At 42.8% G+C, this 12887-nt stretch overlaps 1 protein-coding gene across 2 annotated transcripts in view; it reads left to right on the top strand.

The window, feature by feature from the left end:
• LAMA3 (laminin subunit alpha 3) overlaps positions 1-12887 on the top strand; it is a 274238-nt gene that overhangs the window by 20704 nt on the left and 240647 nt on the right. For both annotated transcript variants that reach the window (XM_047826704.1, XM_047826703.1), the window contains exon 2: positions 8036-8188. In XM_047826704.1, the coding sequence (XP_047682660.1) occupies positions 8036-8188 (153 nt within the window). The remainder of the gene's footprint in view (positions 1-8035; positions 8189-12887) is intronic.

Consider the following 12887-nt stretch of genomic DNA (forward strand, 5'->3'; position numbering starts at 1 on the left):
TTGTCTCACAGGATCCCCCTTAGGATCTCTTATAGGGCTGGTTTAGTGGTGATGAATTCCTTCAGTTTTTGTTTGTTTGTGAAGACCTTTATCTCTCCTTCTATTCTAAATGACAGATTTGCTGGATAGAGGATTCTCGGCTGCATATTTTTTCTGTTCATCACATTGAAGGTTTCCTGCCATTCCTTTCTGGCCTGCCAAGTTTCAGTAGAGAGATCCGTCACGAGTCTTATTGGTCTCCCTTTATATGTTAGAGCACGTTTATCCCTAGCTGCTTTCAGAGTTTTCTCTTTATCCTTGTATTTTGCCAGTTTCACTATGATATGTCGTGCAGAAGATCGATTCAAGTTACGTCTGAAGGGAGTTCTCTGTGCCTCTTGGATTTCAATGCCTTTGTCCTTCCCCAGATCCAGGAAGTTCTCAGCTATTATTTCTTCAAGTACACCTTCAGCACCTTTCCCTCTCTCTTCCTCCTCTGGAATACCAATTATGCGTATATTATTTCTCTTTAGTGCATCACTTAGTTCTCTAATTTTCCCCTCATACTCCTGGATTTTTTTATCTCTCTTTTTCTCAGCTTCTTCTTTTTCCATAATTTTATCTTCTAGTTCACCTATTCTCTCCTCTGCCTCTTCAATCTGAGCCGTAGTTGTCTCCATTTTATTTTGCAGTTCATTGATAGCATTTTTTTTTTAGCTCCTCCTGGCTGTTCCTTAGTCCCTTGATCTCTGTAGCAAGAGATTCTCTGCTGTCCTTTATACTGTTTTCAAGCCCAGCGCTTAATTTTATGACTATTATTCTAAATTCACTTTCTGTTATATTGTTTAAATCATTTTTGATCAGTTTGTTAGCTGTTGTTATTTCCTGGACGTTTTTCTGAGGGGAATTCTTCCGTTTCATCATTTTGGCTAGTCCCTGGAGTGGGACTTCGGGGAACTTCCCCTGTGCTGTCTTGAATAACTTGCATTGGTGGGCGGGGCCCGCAGTCAGACCTGATGTCTGCCCCCAGCCCACCGCTGGTTCCACAGTCAGACCGGTGTGTACCTTCTCTTCCCCTCTCCTAGGGGCGGGATTCACTGTGGGGTGGCGTGGCCCGTCTGGGCTACTTGCACACTGCCAGGCTTGTGGTGCTGGGGATCTGGCGTATTAGCTGGGGTGGATCAGCAAGGTGCACAGGGGTGGGAGGGTCAGGCTCAGCTCGCTTTTCCTTCGGAGATCCGCTTTGGGAGGGGCCCTGTGGCACCTGGAGGGAGTCAGACCTGCCGGAGGGATGGATCCGCAGAAGCACAGCGTTGGGTGTTTGCCCAGTGCAAGCCAGTTCCCTGACAGGAACTGGTTCCCTTTGGGATTTTGGCTGCGGATGGGCGAGGGAGATGGCGCTGGTGAGCGCCTTTGTTCCCCGCCAAGCTGAGCTCTGTCGTCCGGGGCTCAACAACTCTCCCTCCTGTTGTCCTCCAGCCCTCCCGTTCTCTGAGCACATCTGTTAACTTGTAACCTTCCAGATGTTAAGTCCTGCTTGCTGTCCGAACACACTCCGTCCGGCCCCTCCGCTTTTGCCAGCCAGACTCGGGGGCTCTGCTTGGCCGGCTGGCTGCCCCTCCGCCCGGCTCCCTCCCGCCAGTCCGTGGAGCGCGCACCGCCTCCCCGCCCTTCCTACCCTCTTCTGTGGGCATCTTGTCTGTGCTTGGCTCCAGAGACTGTTTCTGCTAGTCTTCTGGTGGTTTTCTGGGTTATTTAGGCAGGTGTGGGTGGAATCTAAGTGATCCGCAGGACGTGGTGAGCCCAGCGTCCTCCTACGCTGCCATCTTCCCAGAAGCCCCCTTATCCTCACATTTTGAACAGTATTACCCTGTGGTCTGCCTTGATCACTAATGGTGGTGAGAGTGAACATTTCTTTGAATGCTTATTGATGTATGTGTTTCCTCTCTGTAAAATACCTATTCCTACTTTTGCCCTTCTTTTTAGTGATCTGTTTATACTTTCCTTATTAATTTGCAGAAGTTTGGCATATATTTCTGATGAGAATTCTTTGTTGATTTTATGTTTTTGGTTCAGGTATTGATTCTTGTGTAAGTCAGCACCCCAAAACTTAGTGGCTTAAAATGATAATTTTTTTTCTCGTTATTCTATGGGGTGACGGGGCTCAGCTAGATGGTTCTTCTGCTCCATGCAGTGTCACCTGGAATAGCTCAGGTATATTCAGTAGCTGCCTAGGCAGGACTGGACGGTCCCAGAAGGCTTTATGAACACGTCAGGTGTCTCTGTGGTCTTCCGTGTGTCCTCTCCATTTGCTTAGCAGGGGCTTTCTCATATCATGGTGATCTGGGGGTAGTTGGACTTTTTACCTGGAGGTTGGCTTGCAAGAGGAGGAAAGCAGAATCTGCTAGTCCTTTTAAGGCCTTTGCTCAAAAATCCCAGAATGTTGTTTCTGCAAATAATCAAGTCAGTCTGGATTCGAGAGGAGAGAATAATCTCCAAGGTAGCCTCTACCTCTTGATGTGTGAAGTGGCAGACACACACACACACACACACACACACAGAAGGAATTGATGGCAGCCGTCATGAAAGACTGTCTGCCACTTGTATACTGTGAATGTCTTTCAGTTTGTAACTCTTCTTTCTACTTCTTTAAGGTGAACCAATATTCTTAATTTTAGTACCATAGTCAAGTCCCTCTCTTCTTTTGTAGTCAATGTTTTTTGAATCTTGTTTAAGAAATCATTCCTTCCTCCAAATTCTAGAAGCTACTCTCTGGTATTTTTCACTAATTGGCTTTAAAGTTTATTTTTGACATGAAGTCCTTAATTCATCTGAAGCTGATTGTCATTTGTGGCTTGTGTCGGAATTTGATTTTATTGTTTTCCATTGGATATGGATTAGCTCACTGATCTGATGTAGTGCCTCTGTATATAAACTAAGGTTTTAAAAATGCACGGTCTGTTTTGGGCTCTTTTCTGTCCTGGAGAACCGTTTCTCTCATCTTGCTCTGTTTTAATTGTAACAGCTTCGTAATAAGCCCTGATACTCGAAGGGCAGTCTTCCTTCTCCCTGCTCTCTTTGTTCAGCAATATCCTGACTTTTCTTAGTCTTTTACTCTTCCATATAATTTTTAGAATTATCTTACTGTGCTCCAAGAGAATCTCTATTGAGTTTTCATTGGACTTGTATCGACTTTTAGATCAACTTTGGGGAATTGTAAGTTTTTGATATTACCCTATCCAAGAAAATAGTTGTTTCATTTATTTAGATTTTAGAAATTCTTTTAATAAATTTTGTTTCTTAAATTCCACATAAGAGTGAAATCATATGCTATTTGTCTTTGTCTATTTCACTTAGCATAATACCCCGTGGGTCCATCCATGCTGTTGCAAATGATGAGATCTTACTTTTTTTTAAATGTTAATTTATTTATTTTTGAGACAGAGAGCAAGGGAGGGGCAGAGAGAGAGGGGATAGGGGGATAGAGGATCCCAAGTGGGCTCTGTGCTGACAGCAAAGAGCCTGATGTGGGGCTCGAGCTCACAAACCATGAGATCATGACTTGAGCCAAAGTCGGACACTCGACTGAGCCACCCAGGCGCCTCAGAGATCTGATTCTTTTTTATGGCTGAGTAACATTCTGTTGTATATACACACTGCTGTTCTCTATCCATTCGTCTACCAATGGACACTTGAATTGATTCCATATCTAGGCTGTTGTAAATAATGCTGTTATAAACTTAGGGATGCATATATCTTTTCAAATTAGTGTTTTTGTTTTCTTTGGGTAGATACCCAGTAGTGGAATTAGTGAATCATATGGTAATCCTATTTTTATTTTTTTGAGGAACCTCTATACTGTTTTCCAAAGCGACTGCATCAATTTGCATTCCCACCAACAGCACACAAGAGTACCTTTTTCTCCACATCCTTGCCAGCACTTGAATTTCTTGTCTTTTTGGTTCTAGCCACTCTGACAGGGGTGCTGGTGGTGACATTCCTCTTCAGCCCCCTCCCTTCCCAGTGTAGATAGTGAGACAGTTTTGGGAACCAGCGTGAGTACTCTCCACTTATCCTGCTAGCACCCGTGTATTCCCCAGCAGACCTGCCCCATCCACCACTGCCCCATTTGGAATGTGTCCCTCCAGAGCTGCTTTTGCCCCAACGCGCCCTGCAAACCACCCCAGGAGGGATCGGCGCTACTCCAAAGTGACTCCTGCTCTGGGAAGAGGGGAAGATAACCACACACACCAGTGCATCTGCATCCCCAGCGGCTGTTCCTTATAGCCAGAGGCACAGAGTGAGTGTCCTGGTGATCGGCATGGCTACAGCCCCAGCAGGCAGACTGGGGGCAGGCAGCTGGTCTGACCGCCTTCCCTGCCCTCCAACAAAAACCTCTCATGGGGCATCACAGGAAGAGTGCCCTGCAGTCCGGTATGATGGCAGATGGACTGAGGGCAGACGTCTGGACTGACCGCTGACCCTGCCCGGCTACCAGCCCGCAGCACCCCAGCAGGTCCACCAGCCTCTACGTTGCAGAGGAGGCTCCCAACATTGACATTGGCCAAGGCCTTTGCAAACAAGCCTGGCCAGACAAGTTCAACATTCACGCCCACTACTTTAGTGAGGACCCTGATCTCCTCCGGGACTGTCACTCCATTGTTGTGCAGGGTGAAGGCCTGGCAGACACAGGCAAGCTCCAAGACAGAAGCCACGGTGTGGGCGAGCGCTGGGTGCGGAGCTAGTCATTGGATGAAGTGAGAGCCCCCCCCCCCCCCGACCCCACATGGCCTTAGCTTTCTCAAAAGGACCAAGCACCTTAGCAGCAACTGAAGAACGCCAGAGGTTTTACTAATGACACATGTAGACATGTAGAGACGAACAGAAGGGTTTGGCTTATTTTTGTCACCTAGGCAAAGTTCACTACTAGAAATTCATCTTGTTTATAATTTTTAATTATATTTTATTTTAGAGAGAGAGAGAGAGAGAGAGCACAAGTGGGGGAAGGGGACAGAGGGAGAGAGAGAATCTTAAGCACCTGAGTGTGGAGCCCAACATGGGGCTTGATCCCATGACCCTGGGGTCATGACCTGAGCCAAAATCAAGAGTTGGATGCTCAAATGACTGAGCCACTCAGGCGCCCCAGAAATCCATTTTTAACTTATGTATCTGTTATATTAGTTAGCTTGCCAAATATCAGTGTTGACACTAACTTGGATAACTGCAGTGCTCTCTTGCTCATGAAATTATAATTTTTTGAATATGTACATTCAAATTATTTGTTGTTCACACACTCAAAATTCATATTTTAGTAATTAGCCCTTGATCAGACAATTAGTAGTGCTAAAGCTCTGGAGCCAGTGTTCCTATCTGTAATATAACAGGTCACAGTTTGATTTGGGGTAGCAGAAGGAGTAGGGTATCAGCAGAAACAATATGATTCTGAATGAGAGAGGCCTTGGAACAGGAGCTCTTAGGTTATTGTGAAGGCTATCTTTAAGACCAGTTACAGGAGGGAATGTATGTTACAGACTATCCACAATGTCTAATAAACTAGAGCTGTAGCCCCTAGATGGGGAAGAGAGGTACAGGGTGGTGGACCACATATTTCTGGAGCCCTAGGCTTAAGCTTTGCTTCTACCATTTTACCAGTTGTGTGATTCTTGTGGAAATTACTTAACGTAATTCACTGTGTTTTCTCAACTGTAAAATAGAAGTTATAATCTTAGGGTGCAAATAGGAACTGCATGATGCCTGGTGCATTAAAGGTGCTCTGTAAATGTTCACTTTAATTGTTAGCATAATTATTTGAAAATTGAGAATCACCAAAACAACACAAAAAGCATCCTCTCCATTCCTTACATCTACGTTATGGAGATGGAGATAAATAGAGGTCATAGGCAACCACATCCTTGGAAGAGATTTGCTTCTAACTGTATAAATCTTGTAAACTTTGAGGAGTCATAATTTAATTCCCTTATAAATAATTAAATTGGTAAAATTCTCTCTGGGAAAGAATGGGAAAAATAAAGACCATCAAAAGGAAAAATATTGGCAGATGTTTAGATGTCTTAGCTTAAATAGTTTTTAATTACACTTTTTATTATAATAGCAACATTTTGTAGAAAGAACCCCCATTTATTCTTAAGAATTGCTGATGGTGGAGCGCCTGGGCGGCTCAGTCCGTTAAGCGCCTTGATTCTTGATTTCGGCTCAGGTCATGATCTCGCAGTTTTTGAGTTCAAGTCTCGTGTCAGGTTCTGTGCTGATGGTGCGGAGCCTGTGTGGGATTCTCTCTCTCTTAAAATAAAGAAATAAACTTAAAAAAAATCTCTGAAGGGATCTTTCCCCTATTGGGCTTCTGTGATGTGCAGGGCAATGTGCTGGCTGAAGTGTGGTGACAAGGAAGACACACATGGTCTCTGATCACATGAACTGATGGGGCTGCGTATCCCAGGGTGCTGCTTCTGAGTTCTACAAGTGTCTTCACATAATATCAAAAGATAAAGTTGTATATAAATATATCACCACATATGGGAGAATCCTCAGTTACCCACTAGATGAAAACATTTGGTAGCACATTTTGTTCCACATTAGGATCACATTTATCTTTGAACACTTAAGAATGAACTTTAGGGGTGCCTGGGTGACTCAGTTGGTTAAGCGTCTGACTTTGGCTCAGGTCATGATCTTGTGGTTCACGATTTCGAACGCGGGTCGGGCTGTGTGCTGACAGCTCAGAGCCTGGAGCCTACTTTGGATTCTGTGTCTCCTTCTCTCTCTGCCCCTCCCCTGCTTGTGCCCTGTCTCTCTTTCTCAAAAATCAAACAAAAACATTTACAAAAATTAAAAAAGAATGAACTTTAAAGATGCTTGTCAGGGGGCAGAGCTGCCATTTTGTCACAAAACATTCTGGAAAGGCTGTGGGTGTAAATTTACTTCTTTATCCCCCTCCTGTATGGTGGTTATGCTCTCGGGTAATTTCACTGGGGAGCAAAGCAGTTCAGTGTGTGAAGCCCAGCACTGGGTAAGCATGATCCTTTGACCCAGTTAAAATGTATTCAGTATATAAGAAAGGGCCATATATTCAGCTTTTCAGGTGGTAATGTCTGTAAAATTCTGCATCACAAACAAAACAGAATCCAGAGTTTGCCTCCCCCAAAAGAGTAGTTCAGTAAGAAGATGAGATGAAAAAAAATGAAAAAAAAAAAAAGATGAGATGATATCAGCAGAATCAGAATTCAGTAAAGATGATAATACCAAATAGATATCACTCCAGATAAGAATGGATTCTCGTTTATCTATGGAGTTAACTATCAGCTTCTCACTTTGGTATCCACAGACCAGCTTTTATCTTCCCATTTATCTTTCAGGTCTTGTCTTTGATTACTCACGCTGTTGTTAAACTGGACCTGCTGGCCTCTGTGCCTTTGCTGGTGCTGGTTCCTCGACCTGGAGCACCTTCCCTGTTTGCCGTTCACTGATACCAAAGTCACGTCTACCCTCACCGGCAACTTAATTCTGCCTCTTCCACCTTGTTTTCCGAGCCCATGGAATATGTATCACCTTTGACCCAGAATTCTATTATACTCTTGCTGTATCCTTGCCTTACAGTTGTTTGTGTACTTATCGCCTCCACTGAGACCGCAAACGGGGGTTCTCTTTGTATCCTCGTGCCTGACATGGAGATTGCAGAGTAGTACATAAAGAGACATGCAGATAATCTTTGCATCTCAGGTACAACATTCGTCTTTAAGACAATTCGTCTTAAAGTGTTGTCTGGTACAAGAAAAACATAGCTGTAAAAGATGGGAAGATAAGTATAATATATATCCTAGAATCATGATGAACAGAGGTATAAATGGGTGATATGCTTTAAGATTAAATGAAGACGAAAAAGCCTTACTACTGTCTGCAGAATACATGATGACGAATCTCAACAGCTGACATCTCTGAGCCGTGTGAAGTGGTCTTTGTTTTAGTTGCCTCTTTACTAAATTGATAAGAAAAAATTACTTGAAAATCAAAAAAAGAGCTTTCCTTTTTTCTCCCCCAGGGCCAGTTCTGTGACTATTGCAATTCTGAGGACCCCAGGAAAGCACATCCAGTCACCAATGCAATTGACGGATCTGAGCGCTGGTGGCAAAGCCCTCCTCTCTCCTCAGGCACACAGTACAACAAAGTCAATGTCACCTTGGATCTAGGGCAGGTAAGCTATGCTTCCAGCTGGAATGGGGAAAGTTAGTTTGGATCATTGTTTCTGTGGTTATTTCTGATATAATAGTAGTTGTATTTAAAAAATAAGCATCAGTTTTAAGTCATTAATCATTGTGAAGACTGTTATGTGAATATTTGCATCCCTTAACATCCAGTCTGTCACAGTGCAGACTCCCATACCTGTCTATCAAGAGTTAAAAACAGTAAAAAATAGTTTTATTGGCAAATATATTTATTATTATTACTTTTTTTAATGTTTATTTTTGAGAGAGAGAGACAGACAGAGACAGACCACAAGCAGGGGAGGGGCAGAGAGAGACTATTATTAATTTTGATTATGGTACAGTTCTCACAATATAAAATGCACTATCTGAGTCATTTTTTTAATGTTCATTTTCTGAGAGACAGAGACAGAGACAGAGCACGAGCAGGGGAGGGGAAGAGAGAGAGGGAGACAGAATCCGAAGCAGGCTCCAGGCTCTGAGCTGTCAGCACAGAGCCCAACGTGGGGCTCGAGCTCATGAACTGCGAGATCATGACCTGAGCTGAACTCTGATGTTTAACCAACCGAGCCACCCAGGCACCCCATCTTAGACATTTTTTTAAGTGTGCAGTTCAGTTGTGTTAAATTCACATTGCTGTGCAACCAGTCACCAGAATTCTTTTTCATCTTGCAAAACCGGCACTCTGTACCCATAAACAACAACTCCCCATTCTCCTTTTTCCCTAGCTCCTGGCAACTACCATTGTACCTTCTCTCTGTGTGAATTTAGCGACCCTGGGTATCTTATGTAAGTGGAATCCTACAGTATTCGTCCTTTGTGACCAGCTTATTTCACATGGCATAATGTCTCCAAGGTTCCTCTGTACTGTAGCAGGTGTCAGTTTCCTTCTTTTTTTAGGATTGAATAATATTCTGTTGTATGTGTGCACCACATTTGTTTATACAGTCATCAGTCCATGGACACTTGAGTTGCTTCCACCTTTTGGCTATTGTGAGTAATGCTGCTATGAACACGGGCGTGGCTAAGATTTTTAAAAAAAAAAATTTTTTTTAACGTTTATTTATTTTTGAGACAGAGAGAGACAGAGCATGAGTGGGGATGGGGCAGAGAGAGAGGGAGACACAGAATCGGAAACAGGTTCCAGGCTCTGAGTGGTCAGCACAGAGCCCGACGCGGGGCTCGAACTCACGGACCATGAGATCATGACATGAGCCGAATTCGGACGCTTAACCGACCAAGCCACCCAGGCGCCCCAAGATATTTTTGTAGCATTTCCCAGAAATCTTGATTCTGTGGAGATCGACTACCATAGTTTTTGGCTTTGTTTGGCCAGCTGGTCCACAAGAAAACCTGGTTTCAGTCTTTTCCTCCGGTGGTATGGTAAGATGGCCCTGAGGATGCCTTCCTCTTGGCACACCTGGCCAGTGCAATCCCCTCTCTTTTGAGTGTGGCAGCACTATAATGGAAGTCACTCCTGTGGTAAAGTGGCATTACATGGCAAAAATGAAGGGATTTTGCACATATGTTTAAGGTCCCAAGTCAGTTGATCAAAAGGGAGATTATCTTTGAGGATTTCTCCTAATGAGGGGAGCTCTTAAAAGGGACTGGGACCTACCCGAATGAAGAGATTTGAAGCATGAGAAAATTTCCTGCTGACCTTGAATGGGAAAACTGCTATGTTATAAACCACCTGTGGAGAGGGCCACGTGGCAAGGATCTAAGAATGTTCCAGAAGCTGGGAGCAGCCCCATCCAACCGCTAGGAAAAAAGCGGGAACCTCAATCCTACAGCCATAAGAAACTGGATTCTGCCAACAACATATGCAAACTTGGGAGTGGGTCTTTCCAGGCATCTGGTGAATGCTTTGAATGCAGCTGCCATGCCCGGACTCCTGAAATACAGAACTGAAAGATAGTAAGTGGTTTTGGCTTAAGCCACTAAATTTGTGTTCATTTGTTAAGCAGCAATAGAAAAACGGATGCATCTTCTTCTTTCCCCTTTCAGACTAGAGGGTGCCTTCTGTCTATTTCATTCTGTTCCTTCAACAAATATTTATGTCAGGCCCTGCCCTAGGTATTTGTGTTACATAAAAGAACCAAAGAGATGGAGATTCATTTCCTCATATAACACACTGACATTTAGTTGTGGGAGACAACCAACAAAAATATACATTAGTAAATACAATATGTTAGAAGCTGATGAGAGCTATGGAAAAAGTGAAAAAGTAGATAGGGGTAAGATCATGAGGGCTAGGGACAAGGGTGGTTTTCAGTTTTAATTAGGATGTTCAGGAGAGGGTTTGTTGAACAAAGACTGGAAGCAGGTGCAGGTATTCATCATGCAGCTATCAGTCACCCAGACAAAGGGAACAGCCCTGCAAAGTCCCTAAGGCGGGAGCTTGTCTGGAAAGTATCAGGACAGCATGGAGGCCAGGGTGGCTGGAGCAGAGTCAGGGAGGGGGACGTGGTGAGAGAAAAGGCCAGAAAGAGAACAGACAGGGCCAGATCAAGTAGGGCCCCTAGGCCACAATAAGGACTTGGACTCTTCATGGAAACGAGAGCCATTACAGAGTTTCAAGCAGAGGAATGATCTCATCTGATTTATATTTAAAAAGGATTTCTGTGGCTATTCTGTTGAGGATTATCAGGGAGCAAGAGTAGAAGCCAGTTAGGAGAGTGTCCTCATAATCCACAAGAAAGATGCCAGTAGTGGCAGTGAAAGTGGGTGATTGTGTCCCAGATACATTTTGATACTAGAGCTTCCATGCTTTCCTAATGGATTGAATGTGGAGAGAGAAGAGAGGATTCAGGGATGATTCCTAAGACTTTTGGTCTGAGCAACTGGAACTGCTGTTTGCAGAGATGTTGGAGACTCAGGGATAGTTTTGTGGACATGTGGACACTGAAATACTCTTTGGATGTGCAAATGGAGGTGTGGACTAAGCACACCTTAGTGTGAATATGAATCTGAGAAGATATGAATCTGGGAAGCTGGCTGGGCTGGAAGAGACATTTGTTATGGATTTCATTAGATTTTATTATATTCGGGATCTCTTAGCTTATTGAATCTGTATATTTATACCTTTCATCATCTTTGGGCTATTTTCAAAAAACCTTTATTCCTTCCTTCCTTTTCCAGCTTTATTGAGGTATCATTGACAAATAAAATTGTATGTGTTTTTTAAAAATATTTATTTGTTTATTTTGAGAAAGAGAGAGAGAGAGAGAGAGAGCGAGCACAAGTACAGGAGGGGCAGAGAGAGGAAGTCCCAAGCAGGCTCTCACGACTGTGAGATCATGACCTGAGCTGAGATAAAGAGTTACATGGTTAACCGACTGAACCACCCAGGTATTCCAGTAAAATTGTGTGGGTTTTAAAGTGAAAAATGTGATGATTTAATAACCATATACTTTGTGAAATGATTACCATGATGAAGTTGATTAACACATTCATCACCTCACATACTTATCTTTTTGTGTGTGCATGTGTTGAGAACACTTAAGATCTGCCCTTTTAATAAATTTCGGATATACAATACCATATTATTAACTATAGATACCATGTTGTACATTAGACTCCTTAGTTCTGGGAACTAAGACTGGTACCCTTTGAACAACATCTCCTGACTTCTCCCATCCCCCAGCCACTGGTAACTACCATTCTATTCTCTGTTTCTATGAGTTCAACTTCTCTCTTTTTGGGATTCTGATGATATTAATGTCAGATCTTTTATTATTGTTCCATAGGTCCCTGAAGCTCTTTTCTTTTATTTTTTCAGTTGGTTTTCTCTCTTGTTTTTCAGATTAGGTCATTGTATTGCTCTCCCTTCAAATTCCCTGATTCCATTCTCTTTCATATTTGTTCTCCTATCTAGCCCATTTAGTGAGTTTTTAGTTTTATTTATTGTATTTTTTCAGTTATATAATTTCCATTTGGTTTTTTTTTTTTTATGTCTTCTATTCCTTGGCTGAGATTTTAGTAAAACCTTGGTTTGTGAGCATAATTCATTCTGGAAACATGCTTGTAATCCATAATCACAAGTACATGTACGTCAAAGAGAATTTCAAGAACCATTGGCTTATTTGTGATCATGTGACATGTGACATCATGTAATACTTGTATTGCAAGACATTGCTTGTTTATCAAGTTAAATGTATTATAAATGTTGTTCTTCTTGTGGAACACTTGCAGAACAAGTTATTTGCAATCCAAGGTTTTACTGTATTTTCATTTACTTCAAGAATATTTGTACTCTCTCACTGAAGCATTTTTATGATTGCTACTTTAAAGTTTTTGTTGGGTAATTCTGTCATCTGTTTTCTCATCTCTTCTTGGGGTCTGTTGATTGTTTTTTCTCATTCAAATTGTTATTTTCCCCTGGTTTTTGGTATGATGGTCTTGGTATGATTTTCAGTTGTATTCTGGACATTTTAGATATTATATTAGGAGACTCTGAATCTGGGACACTTGGCTGTTTCAGTTACTTAAATGTCTGACTCTTGGTTTTGGCTCAGGTCATAATCTCATGGTCGTAATATTAAGCCCCGTGCCAGACTCTGCACTGAGCATGAAGCCTGCTTCAGATTCATTCTCTCTCTCTCTCTCTCTCTCCCTCCCTCCCTCCCTCCCTCCCTCCCCTGCTCATGTTCTCTCCATCTCTCTCAAAATAAATAAATAAAATCTTTT

Source organism: Prionailurus viverrinus, chromosome D3 (assembly GCF_022837055.1).
Source record: "Prionailurus viverrinus isolate Anna chromosome D3, UM_Priviv_1.0, whole genome shotgun sequence".
In the NCBI taxonomy this organism is placed as follows: Eukaryota; Metazoa; Chordata; class Mammalia; order Carnivora; family Felidae; genus Prionailurus; species Prionailurus viverrinus.